Source organism: Penicillium taxi, assembly GCF_028828555.1.
Source record: "Penicillium taxi strain IBT 34144 chromosome Unknown utg000002l_segment0_segment0, whole genome shotgun sequence".
NCBI classification, from domain to species: domain Eukaryota; kingdom Fungi; phylum Ascomycota; class Eurotiomycetes; order Eurotiales; family Aspergillaceae; genus Penicillium; species Penicillium taxi.
This window is the reverse complement of record NW_026643204.1, coordinates 67,295-85,010: the sequence shown is the minus strand read 5'-3', so window position 1 is coordinate 85,010 and position 17,716 is coordinate 67,295. Positions and strand designations below refer to the sequence as shown.

The following is a 17,716-nucleotide window of genomic DNA, read 5'->3' as shown; positions in this document are numbered from 1 at the left end:
GAAGCTGGAAATCATTAGTTTAAAACATACCATTCGCACTATATCGAGAAACTGGGAATGACAATATTGATATATAACCCCTGCTTATTACACTAGAGCAATACAGGGGAATTTAGAATCGTTGGACTATAGACGGATGATACACTTTTCCTAGCCAACCTGGCCTTCGCAACCAATGAACAGAAGCAACTAGACAAAGCGAAGTTCTTGGTAAAAGACTGTGAGACACTCGACCACGGAACATCCTTGAAGTTTAATAGAGGAATGATTTCTTTGAACCCAGAAGGAATCACGCTATCCCAAAAATGGCAATATAAAAAGTTGTCCATAATTGGAAAAACCCAGCACGAACCGGCCAAAATCAAGGAGCAGTACATTGCCTAACGCGCGAGAGGTGCCTACATCGCGACCGTCTCACAGCCAGAAGCCGCGTTTAACTTAAGTCACGCAGCTTAAATCATCAACCTAACAGCTGATGATGCAAATAACCTGGATAAGCGGTTATCATGGCAGATTCAAAATGCAGCGAGAGGATTATCATTCATACCATTATAACACGAATCACTCCAAATATTGGCATTCGTGGATGCATCGTTCGCAAATAACCTGGACCTCACATCGCAAATTGGCTTCGTTATTGTCCTTGCAACCCCAGAAGCCGAGGGCAAAAACGCTAACATCCTACACTAGGCATCCGTTAAGTGTAAGAGGGTTACCCGGAGCGTGCTCGCGTCAGAGCTATACGCAATGGCCAATGGTTTTGATGCTGCTATCGCCATCAAAACGAGCCTAGACCGGATACTGAATACCACCCTCCGACTCACCATTTGCACAGATTCGAAATCCCTATATAACTGTCTCGTGAAACTAGGCTCCACAACGGAAAAACGACTCATGATTAATGTGATGGCACTCCGTGAGGCATATAAGCGAAGACAAATAGAGATCCTCTGGATCGAAGGCGACTCCAACCCGGCTGACGCAATAACCAAGTCAAAGCCCTACGACGCACTGACGAAGTTGATAGACTCCAATAGAATCAACTTGAAAACCGTCGAATGGGTCAAAAGAGAGGAAAATCTCTCCACATAACCCACCATAAATCGGGCATCACCCGGCGATAACAAACGGCCCTAAAAATATCATCGCCAACCACTTTCTTTCAACCATTTTTCGGTATCCAACATACTTCTTTCATACACCCATTCAATAACAATTCGGCGACGGAAACACCAGGCCATTTTTCCTTTCAGAAAACCAGATCACACGATACCGTCAAAGGAAAAATCCCTGATTTCCCCCGCATCAGACACGGAAATCGCCCTTTTTCCCAGAAATAAAAGAAGAGAAAAGCCCCCTTCTCCTTCTCCGTTCGTCTATCACCCGAACACTCCTCCACCCATTATCTGAAGACCCCAACTGCCGAAAACCTTCCTTTTCCCACAAGAACGCCACCCCCAGAAGCCACTACAAACCACCCGATCGATGGCCGGAAGGGTGACGAAAGCAAAAGGAAAGGGAGCAAGAGGACCTAAAAGAGCGAAAGCTGCAGGTCTAGTGGCAGGTCTAGCGGCAGGTCCAGCTCCAGCAGCAGACCCAGCCCCAGCCCCAGGAGCACCAGCAGTGCCAGCGGAACCCGCCATAGTATTATCGCCGACAACCCCACGGGCGATACCAGAACAGCCAAAGTTCATGACGTGTATTGGATGCATTGGACACGAAAACATAAACTAGGAAGGAGAAACATTTCCCACGTTCAACTGCCTTTTCGATACCATAGCCAGCAAGAAATGCAACCGATGTAGAGGGGCTAGCAAAGCCACATGTCACCCACCACTATTCGGAATCTAATACGATAGCTAGACATTCCACATACTTATGGACTACGCCAGAAATACAGACCCTGCCGCAACACATGCGAGTCAAGGACTATCGGCACCATTTGGCACACCAGGAGCAACCAACGCAGCGTTCACCTAGGCAGAAACCGCACCCGAAACAGCCCAGGCGGCAGCTAGCAACCTGATAATAGCATTCCGATAGCTAATCACAATCCACTCGACGGAATCGGGGATCGAAACGGACAAGAAATATGACCCAAAGCTTATCAGGGAATACATAGCCGTCCAGCGGGAAAAGCACAACGCCCAAATCAGACTCCTACCGCATCCGATTCGCTTCCCGAACACCTTATGCAGACTGGAATCCTCAGAAGGAGGGTACACCATGTGGCAGTCCGCCATATTATCCTTTTTCCGGGAATTAGCAACGGCTCAACCTGCGAACGCCGCCGTTATCATGAATAAGGCAACAGAATACCATTTGCCATTCTGATCTCAGGGGATCAGTAAAATGCCGCCAGAGAGGACCACGGATAGAAGACGAAATAGAGACTAGCTTCTCTAGGAAAAGCCCACTTTCGTGTTGTCCACTTTTTATTATTTTTTTTTCCACTCACCACTTTCTTTACCCCGCATAAAGGCTGATTCTTCAACAAAAATCGGCCACCCAACAGATACAATATGCAGGGCACTCGGGGGCATATCGTGCACCTATCCACATTCATTTATTTTATCGATCCATGTATATAGCGACTCGAGATTTTAAAGTTGCTCCAGTGTCGGAACATGGATATTGCAATCATGCAATACCATAAACCCGGAACGGAACAAACAGACCCCCGAGTCACGGGGGAACAACTATATTAGGAACTCAAGTAGCTACATGAATCGAACACATTTCACACCACTTTGCACAACGTATATACTAAGAATCTAGGACGAACCATACCCTTTTCCAGTGTATATAGTGCAACGTGTGAACCCTGTCCTTTCAACGTAGTTGATCGACAGTATGATATCGAGACACGTTGGAACTCGACATATCTTATGATTCAAGATGCTATCCTTGCTCAAGAGTAGATTAAACATTGGAATAATGTTCAGAATCAGCTGATACCATTTTCAAATGATGATTGGTCTAATCTTCGTGATCTTGCCATGGTTCTTTCAAGATTCTATGAGTTTACCCAACTTATCTCTCAGCGGCAACCTCATATAAGTCTAGTAATTCCTATTTACTATGAATTGCATGACCTCCTTATAGAAGCAGCTTCTTTTGAAGGCGACTTTACAGGGCTTAGTCCTGATATCTCTTCTGCTGTCTTGGTTGGAATGCAAAAGTATAGGAAATACTATGATCTTATGGATATGCAAGATATCTATTATATAGCTCTTGCTCTTGATCCACGTGTCAAATTTGCTCTTTTAGAACAAGAGCTTGAAGATGGGGTTATCCAAGGTAGACATGTGCATGGGTTGGGTATGGGTCAAAATTCATACCCATACCCAACCCATCAGGGGTAAGGTAAACCCATACCCATACCCAACCCAACCCACGTGGGTATGGGTTGGGTATGGGTCCCATATGGGTATTTTTGATGCCTTAATGCCTGATTTTCGCCTCACCCTAAACTAAATTAGGGTAATTAGTGCCTTAGTGCCTAATTTTTGCCTCAATCTAGTACTAACTAGGTGACAAATATCACGTGAAATAAAAGTCTTGGCAAAAAGATGGGTTTATGGGCTGGGTGTGGGTTTTACTTCAAACCCATACCCAACCCATATGGGTTTTGGGTAAAATTTCTGACCCATACCCAGCCCATTGTGGGTTGGGTTGGGTTGGGTATGGGTTTACCCAACCCAATGAACATGTCTAATCCAAGGAATCATTCAGAGCATTAAGGTCTTTCTTCATAAGAAATATCCCCCTTTGGCTACCTCCATCTCTAGTTCTACTTCTAGAACTATGGATCCTCCTGCTCGACCAGGTATGAGAGCTCGTCTTCTACAAAAAGTACATTCTCAAGAAGTATCTCGGGCTTCTGATATTGATCGCTATTTTGATGAGCCTCCTATTCAAGTAGAAGGATTAATAGAAGACCAAGATGACTCTAAGTGGCTGCTTTCATGGTGGAACGCTCATAAGGATCAATACCCCAGGATGGCAGCAGTTGCAAGGGACTACCTTGGTATTCCAGCAGCTGAGGTTTCAGTTGAAAGACTTTTCAGTTCTGTAAGGGATATCCTGGGTGTTCGTCGACAATCTCTGAACAGTAAGACCATGAGAGAGTTAGTTTTGTTAAGAGATGTATATAATATTGATTCCTAATTGAAATTTCTTTTACTTGAGAATTACATGAGATTTATAACTCTATAGACTTGGAAATATATATTAGAACTGCATGTGGTTCTAGACACGTGATATAAGCTACGGATAGAGGGCATTTATTCGTAACCGTAACCGTAGAGATTTTATTCGTATCCGTAACCGTAGAAATTCTACGGTTACGGTTACGGATACGGATATCCGTAAAACCGTGCCGACCTCTAACTAGGCCCTAATCACCCTGTCTTCAATGTCTACTTTCAATGACTGGTGAAAGAAGCGCTTTTTTGCTCGACCTGGCCGATACCGCAGACGAGCATTCTTTGCCCGCCTCTTCCGCAAATACTAGAATTCTGTTTTCTTTTTCAAAAGGGCTTTTCCTAGATTAGGGAAAAAAGATGAGTTCTTACCAGTGCAGACGATAGCATTTAGTCTTCGATCGGTATAAATGGAATTCGCTATATTGCCAAGACTAAATGATCCAATGAAACTTTCGAATTTTTATTTGGTATCTGTGTCATGTGCACACCCGACTCGTTTTTTACGAGTCGGGTGTGCTTCACCGGTTCTGCCAATTTCACCGGTTCTGCCAATTTAAAATATTATTTTACTCTCTCTCTATCAATTCTGCTTTAAATACAATTCTGCTGCATCTGTTTAAAATATAGTATATCCCTTTCCATCGCCTCCAATATTTGGCCATTTCCCCCTGAATTGTCTCCTGAATCTGCTCCTGAACCTGCTCCTGAACCTGCTCTTGAACCTGCTCCTCGGCCTGTTTTTGAGCTTTTAGAGAGCTTCTTGGGCCTGTTTTGTAATTTTTTTTCTAGTTGTAACTCCTCCTTGGTTTTCCTGATTTTCACAAAGCGTTTTATATGGTGTAGGTTTAATACACCAGTCTGCTGGAGGGGTGGTTGGTTAAGCTGTCGTTTGGTTTTAGAGCGCCGAATTGGTTCTTGCGCAACCCTAATATTCTCAACCGTAATCTTAAGATTTCGATACTCTTCTTGGATCAATTGGGAATGGCGAGTAAGATATTTAAGACCCCTTTAAACCCTTAGTTTGAGGAGGTCTATATCAATATGCTTGATAATCTTCTCTTGGTTCATCTGAAGTCGTACTAAGGTTTTTGGCGGAGTATATTCAATACTAGAGGAAGAGAGTGGTAGAGATGGTGTGCGTTCATCATTGTGTTGACGAAGAGGACCTATAAACCATATTGTTATGGGATCGTGCCTATGTTCACGTCCATTCTACTGAGCTAAAAGACTATAATGATTTCGCTCTCACGAAATCATACTTAGGCTCTACTTGTATAGTGCCACTCTTGATCCTACACTAAACATCATTTGTCAGGTGTTCTTAACCTATGACACCTCACTAGGTTGAAAACCACACTCATCAAAGTTATAGATTAACCGCGAAGGCATACCACGAAGCAGATCATACCAATGACCTATCTTAGCTGGATTTTTAGCCATCATTCGCTTAGAATCCTTGACTTTCTGCTTCTAAGGACCTAGTTTTAGACCTTTAGGAAGACGCTTAGTAAAGCGATATACCCAATTTGGCCCAACAGTTCTAGTATCCTTAGTATCTTCAGAACTAGAATCTTGAAGTAGGCGATTTGCCCACATCTCAACCTGTTTTGGTGTTGGTGGCATACGCCAATCAGTTAGCTGGGTAATTTAGCGTACTAAAATCTCCTCCTGGATATCGGTAAAAACCTTATTGACTGGTTTTTGTTGAGTTTTCGCGGTCGCATTGGTTTTAACGCGGTTATGGAGAGTACGTCGATTGACACCAAATTCGCGCGCAATCTTAGAGATATTTGGGTTTTTTTCGCGTTTGGCGCATCAAAGGCCTTAGAGAGATGGGCCTTAGTCGATTCAAAGGTTTTAGGCATGGTGGGTGGGAGATATTGGGTAAAATAGAATGGAATGTGGAATTGGAAGAACCGGTGAAAAAAAAAAAAATTGGCAGAACCGGTGAAGCACACCCGACTCGTAAAAAACGAGTCGGGTGTGCACATGACACAGATACAGTTTCCAGTATTTTACATTTTGTATTTATAAACGCGTGGTTCGTACATTACAAAAACGCTATCCAAATACACTTTAGAGAACTATTAACCGTATATGGGTTAGAGCGTTTCAAGACAGGGTTTGGGAAAGAAAATGTGCGAATTCAGTATGGAAACCAATTTTGAATCTCACTGTATGGTATGGAACACACGTACCTCTGATAAAAAAAAAAAAAACCTTAAATATTCGACTGTACCTCATCAGCGAAAATGACGGGACGGGCCGAGGCGCGAACCCCTGAACCGCCCGACGGCAACGAACACGAAAACTCTCCACCGCGATTGTTGAGACCGAGACGCTCCACTAGACCGCCTAACAATTTTGCCCAGGAGCAAGAACTCGATATCGAGCAAAGCAACGCACGTCCGCTACGGAAGAAGACCCAGGGCAAGCCAGTACCCCAACGTGAAGTGGTAACATCGGAATCAGCATCAGAGAGCGAGGACCCGAGCGCTTCAGAACTGTTAAAGGAACTTGTCAAGCTCAGGAAGGAGATCAGACGGCGAGACGAATTGCACAAGGAAGAACTTCAGAAAGTCAAAGAAGAATTTACCGCCGCCCTCGCAGAAGTTCGACATGAGCTACAAAACCTGACGGATAGACCCCTTACACCGCAACCCATTTCCGAACCATGCGCCCAGAAAGGCCACGATGAGATCCTTCGCGAAATCCAATCCTTGCGTGATGCAATCAGCCCTACAGATCCCACCATGGGATCTCCGTCCTATGCAGATGTTGCCCGCACCCCTCCAACCAGCCACCTAAGCAATATACGAACACTCTCATCGTTGAACACGACACCGTCCACCTTCACCGACACGTTGTACTGCACAATAGACACCTCGAAGATGGTCAATAATGAAAGTGAAAAGAAGTCCGCAGGTCCGATCCGGGCGGCGGTTGAAACAGAGATCCGGAGTATGGAAGAGCATGCGCACTGGCGCTGCCGCGCCGTCACAGTGGATCCGAAAAACAACCACCGGATCCGAATAGTATGTCGCGATGAAGCCGAACACCAGCTAGTCAAGAAAGTGGCGGAAGCGAAGATCGGCGGAGGAGCCCGGGTGCTACGTGACGAGCTGTACCCGATCAAAGTCGACAGCGTCAACAAGGGTGCAGTTTTGGACGAAAAAGACGAGATCCGAGCTGGTGCCATGGCGGCCTTCAGCGAAGAGAACGAAGTCACCGTTGCTAAGATTGCGTGGCTTAGCAGTAAAGAAAGCGTAAAGGCCTACGGGTCGATGGTTGTCTACCTAACCAGAGGCACTGATGCGCGGAGGCTCCTGGCCGACGGACTCTTCCACGCTGGGGGAGAATCCGGCGTGACTAGCACATTTAAATATCGTCCACGACCGAAGCAATGTTACAATTGTCAGGAGATTGGACATAAGGCATTCCAGTGTAAGAACGTCCAGAAGTGTGCAAGATGCGCTATGGAGGGCCATCGCCATAGTGACTATAACCAAACGGTTCTAAAGTGTGTTCCGTGTGGAGGCCCGCATGAATCGTACAGCAAGAACTGCCGGAAGCTCTACCCGTCAAGTCATGAGTAAACCTTTCCGTATCATCCAACTGAACGTGAGAAAACAGGGCGTGGTACATGACAGCTTGATGAATGACGAACAAACTCGAGACGCAGCGGTGTTAGCGATCCAAGAACCCCAAGCGAGGAGAATCCATGGTAGGCTCTTAACGACCCCGATGGGACATCACAAGTGGACGAAGATGGTTCCTTCCACCTGGAGGGAAGGCAGATGGGCGATCCGAAGCATGCTTTGGGTCAATAAAGAGATAGAAGCGGAGCAGGTGGCTATAGAATCGCCGGATCTTACGGCGGCGGTCATTCGGCTCCCCGAGCGACTGATTTTTATGGCATCAGTTTATGTCGAGGGGGGAGATGCCTCGGCATTGAATGACGCGTGCGATCATCTAAGAAAGGCAGTTGCAAAGGTGCGGCGAGACACAGGCGCTATGGTGGAGGTCATGATTGTGGGAGACTTTAACCGCCATGATCAACTCTAGGGAGGAGACGAGGTGTCCCTGGGAAGATAGGGCGAAGCGGATCCAATCATTGACCTCATGAACGAGTTTGCTCTTAGCAGCTTACTTAAACGAGGTACAAAGACATAGCACGGTAGTAGACAGAGTGGGGACTACGAGTCGACCATCGACCTCGTCCTGGCCTCTGATAATCTAACAGGTTCAATGATCAAGTGTGCGATACATGGGACAGAGCACGGCTCAGATCACCGCGCTATTAAGACTATGATTGATGCACCATGGTCAGCCCCGAAGCATCAGGAACGACTTCTGCTAAAGAACGCACCATGGAAAGGGATTAATGCTAGAATCGCGAATGCTCTGACCGCCACTCCATCAGGACGCATGGTATAGCAGAAGACTGATCGACTAATGATGGTGGTTAGTGAGGCGGTGCATGCTTTGACTCCAAAGGTAAAGCCATCACCACACGCGAAATAATGGTGGATAGCTGACTTAACATAGCTACGCCAGATATACATATACTAGCGAAATCATGCTCGCTCGGAGCGCCGGGTGGGACGAAATATACCGTACTTGGAAAAGATAGCCCAAAGTACGGCGAAACAATACCACGATGCCATCCGCAAACAAAAGAAGAAGCACTGGAATGAGTTTCTCGCAGACAACGATAATATCTGGAAAGCCGCTAAATACCTAAAGTCAGGAGAGGATGCAGCATTTGGGAAGCTACCATAGCTTGTTAGAGCAGACGGGACTACCACCACGAATCATTAAGAGCAAGCAGAAGAGCTGCTATCCAAATTCTTCCCCCCTTTGCCTGATGTTATTGACGAGGAGGGGACTAGGCCATAAAGAGAGCCGGTGGGAATGCCTGCTATCAGCCTAGAGGAGGTAGAACGATAGCTTTTTACAGCGAAATCATGGAAGGCGCCGGGTGAAGATGGTCTACTAGCGATAGTCTGGAAGATGACGTGGCCCATAGTCAAGCACAGGGTTCTCGACTTGTTCTAGGTGTTACTGGAAGAAGGCAAGTTGCCGAGATAGTAGAAACATATAAAGATTATACCGCTCAAAAAGCCGAACAAGGAAAACTACACCATTGCGAAGGCATGGAGGCCAATTTCGCTCCTCGCGACGCTGGGCAAGATACTGGAATCCGTGGCTGCAGAAAGGATCTCGCACGCTATAGAGACATAAGGCTTACTCCCGACCAGCCATTTCGGAGCCCGAAAACAACGGTCCGCGGAGCAGGCGCTTGTCCTCTTGCAAGAGCAGATTTATATAGCTTGGTGTGGCCGACGGGTGTTGAGTTTGATCAGCTTCGATGTCAAAGGCGCCTACAACGGTGTGTGCAAAGAACGACTGCTCCAGAGAATGAAAGCGCGAGGCATACCAGTTGACCTGCTTCAGTGGGTCGAAGTATTCTACTCGGAACGAACGGCGACCATTCAAATCAATGGGCAAGTGTCAGAGGTCTATAGCCTTCCATAGGCTGGCCTACCTTAGGGCTCACCCCTGTCCCCGATCCTCTTCCTCTTCTTTAATATAGACCTCGTTCAACGTCAGATTAATAGCTAGGGCGGAGCGATGGCGTTCGTGGATGATTTTACCGCATGGGTGACCGGGCCCACCGCTTAAGGCAACCAGGAAGGCATTGAAGCAATTATCAATGAAGCACTCGACTAGGAGAAAAGGAGCGGAGCGACTTTCGAAGCAGATAAAACAGCCATTATATACTTTGCTCCTAAGGCTCATAAATTAGACCAAGGGCCATTCACGATTAAGGGATAAACCATTGAGCCCAAGGAATATGTCAAGATCTTGGGCGTCCTTATGGACACGAAACTCAAGTACAAGGAGCATATTGCGAGGGCAGCATCTAAGGGCCTAGAGGCCGCGATGGAGCTTCGACGACTTCGAAGTCTATCGCCAGCGACAGCGCGGCAGCTATTTACATCAACGGTGGCGCCGGTCGTGGACTACGCGTCTAATGTCTAGATGCACGCTTACAAGGATAAGGCCATGGGGCCGATAAACCGCGTCCAAAGGGTAGGAGCGCAGGCGATTATAGGAACATTCCTTATAGTTACGACCAGTGTAGCAGAGGCAGAGGCCCACCTTGCCACTGTTCAACAACGTTTCTGGAGACGAGCTGTGAAAATGTGGACGGACATACATACCCTGCCAGAAACCAACCCTCTCCGTAGGAATATAGCACGGATCAAGAAATTCAGAAGATTCCATCGTTCGCCGTTATATTAGGTAGCAGACGCACTAAAGAACATTAACATAGAAACACTAGAAACCATCAATCCATTCACATTAGCACCATGGGAAGCACGCGTATAGACTAGCGCTAAAGCAACTTCGCAATCACCGACTATACCAGCCGGATTGATGTAGATCGTAACCAGCAGTTCAGCACGGAACGGGCTGGTCGGATTTGGGGTGGCAATCGAGAGGCAGCCACCTCGGTATCGAAAACTGAAACTGAAAACCTCTTCCGTCACATTGGGCGTAAGAGCAGAGCAAAATCCTTTCTCCACGGAGCTAGCAGCGATGGCACATGCACTAAGCATAGTAGTTGGACTGAAACAGTATAGGATTACGTTGCTAACGAGCAATAAAGCGGCGGCTCTGACACTAAGGAATCCTCGACAACAGTCAGGCCAGGAATTCGTCTGCCAACTATATAAGTTGATGAGAAAGCTATAGAGAAATGGAAACCAGATCAGTATTCGGTGGATCTCAGCGAGCGAAGACAATAAACTGCGAGGTCTGGCTAAAGAACAGGCCAGAGCCGCGACACAAGAAGATGCTCTCCCGCAAGAACGCGTCCCGAGAATGAAGTCAACAACACTGAATATTGCACGGTCCCAAGCAGTCCCCAGCAATGAACTACCAGTAAACATAGGGAGACACGCAAAACGAGTTGATGCAGCACTCCCTGGCAAACACACCCGACAGCTGTATGACCAATTATCGTGGAAAGAAGCGAGCGTGCTGGCTCAACTCCGAACCGGCATGGCAAGACTCAATGGATATCTCCATCGAATCAACGTAGCAGACACGGACCAGTGTGCGTGTGGACAAGCGAGAGAGACCGTGGAACACTTCCTATTTCGATGTCAAAAATGGACAGCGCACCGAACTGAACTACTACAATATACCAACACCCACCGAGGAAATATATCCTTCTCCCTAGGAGGAAAGTCGCCTTCCGATGATCAAAAGTGGACGCCGAACTTAGAGGCGGTCCGGGCCTCAATACGATTCGCCATGGCCACGGGCCGACTCGAGGCCACCTAACCATGCCGACGAACTTAAAATTCCCCTCCCTTTTTACCGATCTAATCCACCAACCACCTCGTGTTCCAGATGGTAGACGCGCTTCAACTGCCGAAGATAGGATGTTGAACACTTGGAGAAGCGCCTTTAAGCCAGCCTACTAACCAAATTACTAACCCACGAGAATCCGCTGCGATATGGAAATCTGAGATGACATTTATTGCAAGGCTTTATGTATGGGCTCTGAGGAGACATAGTGCTATATTTTATATGACATGTATAGTAGATCAGAGATAGTTGCCCTTTCGGCTTAGCCGCCGGGCGTTAATAAATTGTGTGTGTGTATGGTGTGGAAACCATGCCGACGAACTTAAATCCCCCTCCCTTCTTGCCGATCTAATCCACCAACCACCTCGTGTTCCAGATGGTAGACGCGCTTCAACTGCCGAAGATAGGATGTTGAACACTTGGAGAAGCGCCTTCAAGCCAGCCTACTAACAAAATCACTAACCCATGAGAATCCGCTGCGATATGGAAATCTGAGATGACATTTATTGCAAGGCTTTATGTATGAACTCTGCGGAGACACAGTGCTTTATATTATATGACATGTATAGTAGATCAGAGATAGTTGCCCTTTCGGCTTAGCCGCCGGGCGTTAATAAATTGTGTGTGTATGGTGTGGAAAGAGATAATTTGAGTAGAGCAGCTAAACTTAAACATACATAAGGCCAGCTTATATGTGAAATCTCAGAAATATCAAACATAAAGAATCAAAATAAGCAGAACAGGAGAGCACCATACTCAGTATGTGAGCCTGGAAAATGTCCATGGCGTTCGTTTTCAGGCCATTATATCTTCTCGTGTCTATTACCCTGGCCTGCTCCCTGTCTTTTCTTTTGTCTTGGAGCTTTTCCTTTATTCTTGAGCTTTTTGAGTTGTTGCTCAAGCATGAGAATCTGATCCTTGGTTTCCTGGCTCTGACGACGGCTCGGAAGGGGCTCGCTATACATTCTCTGGGATCTTTCCCTCGTACGATGATGGCTTCGAGGTGGCTCACTGTATGTCTTCTTGGGCTTTTCCTTCTTGTAACCATGGCGCCGAGGCCTCTCATCCGATGAATTGTGTTTCTTCTTTCTATAATAGTCTCTCTTCTCCTCACTGTCGCTATCAGTATCGCTATCAGCGTCGCTGTTATTGCTGCCATTGTTCTCGTTATCGCTGGTACTGTTACTCTCACTGTTCTCATCTCCTTCACTAACCACTTGTTCGTTAAAGTCACCATGTAACTCCCGGTAATCATTCTCCATTTCCTCGGCCTTTTGATAAATTGCGTAGTCGCCTTTTTGAAGAGTACGACGAATGAAAGCTCTTCCCTCGAGGGTTTTTGTGCCATCTTTCCAAAGAACCAGAGCTCTGGTTTGTGGATAGACTACACCCCGTCCAGGTCGAAGAAGTGAGAGAGGATCGATATCACTCTCATCATCATCATTAATCTTCCAAGCAACCCCAAGAATGTCAGCCACATCCTCCCGATTATACTTCCATAGTTCTCGAGCTGGGGTCTTCGTCTCATCCACTACCTTGGCTGTGCCGCGGCACTCTGAGGTGAAGACCTGCGGAACTTTCAATGGATTATAGCGCTGGTAAGACCCAGCTCGAATACGAAAGATTGACGTGTCTGGGTCTCCATAACGGACAAAAGCTTGTGATCCTGTACCCTTAGGCCACCAATACAAGACCTCTCCCTCTTTATGACGACTGTACTGCCCTGCTGCCCGAGATTCGAGTAACTCCAATGGTGAAATATCACTCTGACTAGAAGTTTTGTCTCTTTCAAATCCTTCTTCTGGAGGTGCTGCTTTCTTTTCCATTGGACTAGAACTTGTCCTAGGTCAGGACCCCAATTTTTCTCCGCCCAACCTTCAGTCAAGTTCCAAGACAGGGGTAAATGATATCTTTTATTGAACCCATCTAGTATGCTAGAGCATGAATCGAATGCGGCCCAACAACCTTTAATATCTTTTTTATCATAGCAACTGCCTGCGTGCTCCCGGAAGGTGCGAATATTAACAATGAAAGTTTCTGTGTCTATTTTTCCTTCGGTAAGATCGGCATCTTTCTCCTTATTAGATTCTTCAATTCTTTTGTTGAGGTTATCAAAAAAGTCCTGGCAGTGTTGGTAGTCTGGTGTGGCCTGAAGGAATTCTTCCTGAAAGGCCAGACTCGAGTCCACACATAATTCTTGTATGATCGTGATCAGCCGCTGTGGGAGAGGATCTGGTTCACTCTCGGTAGGCCTGGCATCGTTTCCTTCACTTGCCTCGTCCATTGATGTATCACCTTCCTCAACAGAGGAAGTTCCATCATCTTCACTGATGGAAGGCAAATTCGGATATACAGACAATTTGGTTTCAATGGCATCCGGCTCAACGCTAGGCTCAGGTGTTAGGAGCCGTCCCCGTCTCTCCATTTTTTTGGCTTTTGAGTTTTTATCTGAGGGCATTTCCAGAATGCTTAGATTTTAGAATGTATGAGAAATGATTTCAGTGATTCCAAGGCTCAGTGGTTCTAGACAGTGATAAACCTAGGTATACCTACTTATATACTAGTCCGAGAGCTCGTGAGCCTGCAGGGCTGCCTCCAGGGCTACCTTTGTGTGTGACCCAATCCATGTATAATAGATTTTTGAAACGGCGCGGTGGAGTCCCAAGATCTCCTCTCTACGGCCATGGAAAGGACCTAAAACGGCGCGGTGGAGTCCCAAGACCTCCTCTCTACGGCCATGGAAAGGACCTAAAACGGCGCGGTGGAGTCCCAAGATCTCCTCTCTACAAACTATGGGCAGGACCCGAATTTCCTTTCCTTCACCAGCAACCGCTACTGACGGCATGTTTCTTCAGCTTGGGGAATATCACACTGTAGCTGATACAGTAATATTCGAAATCAGATTTACTTCTTACCTCTTGACTTTCCTTCCCAAACCCTAGCTTAAAACGCGCTTATTTAATTTTAGCCATTGCCTAGTAATCCCTGCTTAACTGTAATATACTCCCTGATATCTGTGAATGAGTCGCTCCAGGTTATAGTGCCGTTTTTTGCCTTGGAATTCGAGAAAACTATCCATACAAAAGACACAAAATAAAGGGAATATTCTAGCAATATAGCAAGATGAAGATCCCTATAGCTAGGTGTCTGACATTTAGCTACGAAATAGATAAAAAAGATACGTAACAGGTAATATTCAAATCAACGAGCAGATTCACAAAGCCCAATTTAGTCGATCAAAGTCTCTCAATTGAAAGATAAATATGCAACTTGTTGACAAAGTCCAGGTTGATTTTGGGAAATATTATCATCCAGAAACTCTTCTAGAGAATCTTCAAAAGTAGCTGCAAACCATCGAAACGCAAATAGTTTAGCAACATTGTTAGAGAAAAGGTCATATTTTTTGCTCGGATGCTTGCTCTCAACCCTCTCATAAGAGAGATTCAGATTGCGAAGTAGGCTATAAAATCTGTTCTTTAGTCGTTTTGGGAGTGTTTTTGGTTGTGCAGATTTTTTGAGCAGAAGCTCTAGATGGTAATAATATCCAGGACCACTAGAGCTGCTGAGTTTAATTTTTGGCCAGGCTTTTTGGCACCAGCTTTGAAATTTATTTAGTAATTGTTGTGGTACCTTCGAGCTCGCATAATCGTCATCGCAAAGTTTCTCGAGAATCCAGGCAATATAGCAGCATAGCCAAGTGATGCTAGAGCCCTCAAGGCAAACATAAGTTATCTCGGACAAATTATCACCAACGTCAGGAAAGAAACACTTTTCAAAGCTTTTGCTCAGGGACGCAAGAAGAACTTCCCAACGCTATTTAAGATATTGTGGATTCCAACGATTTTGATCGTCTTTGACTATATGATTCGATCAAGTCAAAACTAGTAATAACATTACCACCAACTGAAGTGTGACTTACCATCACTAGTATTTCTGGCCATACAGTGGCATTCATCTCTCAGCGACACCATCCATGGCTTTTCTGTCCATTTATGCCTTGAGAGAGCAAAAGCCTTCGTAAATTCCAGAACAAGTAGCTGTTTAAAAGAGCAAAATATCGGATAACGATTGACCGCATAGCTCGGATGAAATGCATTGACGCGCCTAAGACACAGTCCTGGCTCAATAGGCTTTGGCGTGGTCATATCATCATTAAAACTCTTACCCACCCCACGACTGCAAAGTTGGCGAGCAAGTGTATTGTGGGTCTCTGTCTGGAAGCAGCATAGCACAATTTCTGGACGTTTAGCTTTAACCATGTCCGCGAATACGCTGTGTGCATCTTCAATACGTGTTGAGATTGAGATATTTGGGCCCTGGGCGGTCTCGTCGAGGAGCGGTATGGCATCAAATACGCTGATATCGTCAAAGCCCAACTTGGCATTACTCACTGCAGTTATCAAGTCGGATAAAGCTTCAAGAGTCTTGCAGTCGCGCCTGTCTGCCAGAAAGCCGTTCGAGTTGTCCTGCTTAGAGTGGGGCTGTAATAACACGATCGATACGCCTCCCTTCGATTTCGGCCGCGCCATATCAAGGATAAAACTAAGGTCATATAACGGATATTCGTAGTCACCAACTGTGATGTACATCCCAAAGTTTTAGAGAATTTTGATGTGCTTAGAATCTGCCCCATTCGTATGTATCAACGGTGTTTCACGAATGATGCTCCGTAATCGATGGTCAATAGGGATACCTAGGCACTGCATTCTTGAGGAGAAATGCTAATAATGATCAAGGCTAGTCCCGGGTTTAACGAAATATCGCTAGTTAGAGGGGAAACAGATGTTCGGTTTCGATTGTTGGCGCCGCTCAACAGTCATTTCCAAGGGAAAGAAGAAGGGGAAAAAGAGTGGGTAGAAGAGGGGGTAGAATAGTATTGTATATACAGCAGTTTCCTGTAATTTACAAAAACAAAGTACCCGCATCATTTAACATACGCTTCTATTATATAAAACCCGGTGATCAACGTATATACCACATCTGAATTAGTATGTTTCAATTCAGGGTTCGGGACTCCAAGTCGAAGAGTATGGACGTAAATCTGATTTCGAATATCATTGTAAGAATATCAGCAACCTATTGCACAGTTCTCTCATTACATACATAGCAGTAATGGCTTTAATATGGTGAAAGTTTTAATCTTTGGGATGACGCATCTCGATTTTGGTATTGCCGTAATTTAGTTGAAAAAGAGGAATGAAATGGATTACAGTACGTGTATAAGAGGAACTATTGAATTTTACAGGAGCCGAAAAAGGCGCGCTACTGGGGAAGCTGTGATGAGCAGCTTAAACTTACTAAATATCTTCAGGTTTTTACATTTTTAAGATTCTGTATAATATCTTTTTAAACATGGCGCCGCATAGCAATTTTCTAACAAATTTACCTATAGAGATAATGCAGTTGATTGTAAACAATCTAGTCGATTCATCAGTGAAGCAGTTTTCTACTGTGAGCAAGCGATGTAGAATCGTCAGCGCATTTCGCTTATTTCATACTATGAAGGTTTGCTTCTCAAAGTATTCTTTGGATTCTCTTGAGGAGATGTCTCATTCACATTTCGCTTCATATGTGAAAGTCATACATTACGAAGTTTCGGAACTAGTTGACCCTTGTATGTTACAACCTTTGGTTATTGAAAATAAGCTTCTTAATTTTGACTATCTTCTCTAGCTATTCGAGATGTGAGCTACTTTAGAGCTTGTATATACACTCCACAAGAATACAAGTGCGATAAACTTGATTTCAACTGGGATGTTCGTGGTATCGAATCTAAGCATTCCTATACCGCAATTCAATCTCATTGTGGCTTGCTTGCAGAAGAGCAATACAGGGTCACCAGACACGGGATGGACATCCAGTCGCTCTGCAATTCTGTCTTAAGATTTCCCTATTTATCAACCATCAAGCTAATATTCGATGAAACCGACCAACTAAGATTTCTATGGTTCAGAGCACGAATTTTTCAGAACTGGAATATCTCCTTTCTACATCATTTTGAGACATTATGCAGATCGATCATCACTGCACGTGCTCAGGGGATATTCATTGATTCTATTGAGATACGAGGGCTCCGTGAAAAACCAGATATGACTAAGAAAGCTTTCCTTGAAATGGCTAGAGAC

The 17,716-nt window shown here is 45.4% G+C and overlaps 7 protein-coding genes across 7 annotated transcripts; 2 read left to right on the top strand and 5 right to left on the bottom strand.

Moving 5' to 3' along the window:
- Window positions 1-6,460: 6,460 nt before the first annotated feature.
- On the top strand, window positions 6,461-8,273 carry N7495_001977 (uncharacterized protein; the record flags this gene model as incomplete). Its single annotated transcript, XM_057204647.1, has 2 exons — window positions 6,461-7,668; window positions 7,730-8,273. 2 exons carry the CDS (start codon window positions 6,461-6,463, stop codon window positions 8,271-8,273), a joined length of 1,752 nt encoding a protein of 583 aa, XP_057065254.1.
- Window positions 8,274-8,456: 183 nt separating this feature from the next.
- Window positions 8,457-8,990, top strand: N7495_001976 (uncharacterized protein; the record flags this gene model as incomplete). The annotated part of the gene is made up of 2 exons (XM_057204646.1): window positions 8,457-8,639; window positions 8,781-8,990. The coding sequence occupies 2 exons, from the start codon at window positions 8,457-8,459 to the stop codon at window positions 8,988-8,990; spliced, it is 393 nt and encodes a 130-aa protein (XP_057065253.1).
- A 279-nt stretch (window positions 8,991-9,269) lies between these two features.
- N7495_001975 (uncharacterized protein) lies at window positions 9,270-9,473 on the bottom strand (the record flags this gene model as incomplete). Its single annotated transcript, XM_057204645.1, has 2 exons — window positions 9,270-9,438; window positions 9,460-9,473. 2 exons carry the CDS (start codon window positions 9,471-9,473, stop codon window positions 9,270-9,272), a joined length of 183 nt encoding a protein of 60 aa, XP_057065252.1.
- An 868-nt stretch (window positions 9,474-10,341) lies between these two features.
- N7495_001974 (uncharacterized protein) lies at window positions 10,342-10,834 on the bottom strand (the record flags this gene model as incomplete). The annotated part of the gene is made up of 2 exons (XM_057204644.1): window positions 10,342-10,407; window positions 10,577-10,834. 2 exons carry the CDS (start codon window positions 10,832-10,834, stop codon window positions 10,342-10,344), a joined length of 324 nt encoding a protein of 107 aa, XP_057065251.1.
- Window positions 10,835-12,394: 1,560 nt separating this feature from the next.
- N7495_001973 (uncharacterized protein) lies at window positions 12,395-14,016 on the bottom strand (the record flags this gene model as incomplete). Its single annotated transcript, XM_057204643.1, has 2 exons — window positions 12,395-13,421; window positions 13,514-14,016. 2 exons carry the CDS (start codon window positions 14,014-14,016, stop codon window positions 12,395-12,397), a joined length of 1,530 nt encoding a protein of 509 aa, XP_057065250.1.
- Window positions 14,017-14,151: 135 nt separating this feature from the next.
- N7495_001972 (uncharacterized protein) lies at window positions 14,152-14,436 on the bottom strand (the record flags this gene model as incomplete). Its single annotated transcript, XM_057204642.1, has 1 exon — window positions 14,152-14,436. One exon carries the CDS (start codon window positions 14,434-14,436, stop codon window positions 14,152-14,154), a length of 285 nt encoding a protein of 94 aa, XP_057065249.1.
- A 1,048-nt stretch (window positions 14,437-15,484) lies between these two features.
- N7495_001971 (uncharacterized protein) lies at window positions 15,485-16,120 on the bottom strand (the record flags this gene model as incomplete). The annotated part of the gene is made up of 1 exon (XM_057204641.1): window positions 15,485-16,120. The coding sequence occupies one exon, from the start codon at window positions 16,118-16,120 to the stop codon at window positions 15,485-15,487; it is 636 nt and encodes a 211-aa protein (XP_057065248.1).
- Window positions 16,121-17,716: the final 1,596 nt, after the last annotated feature.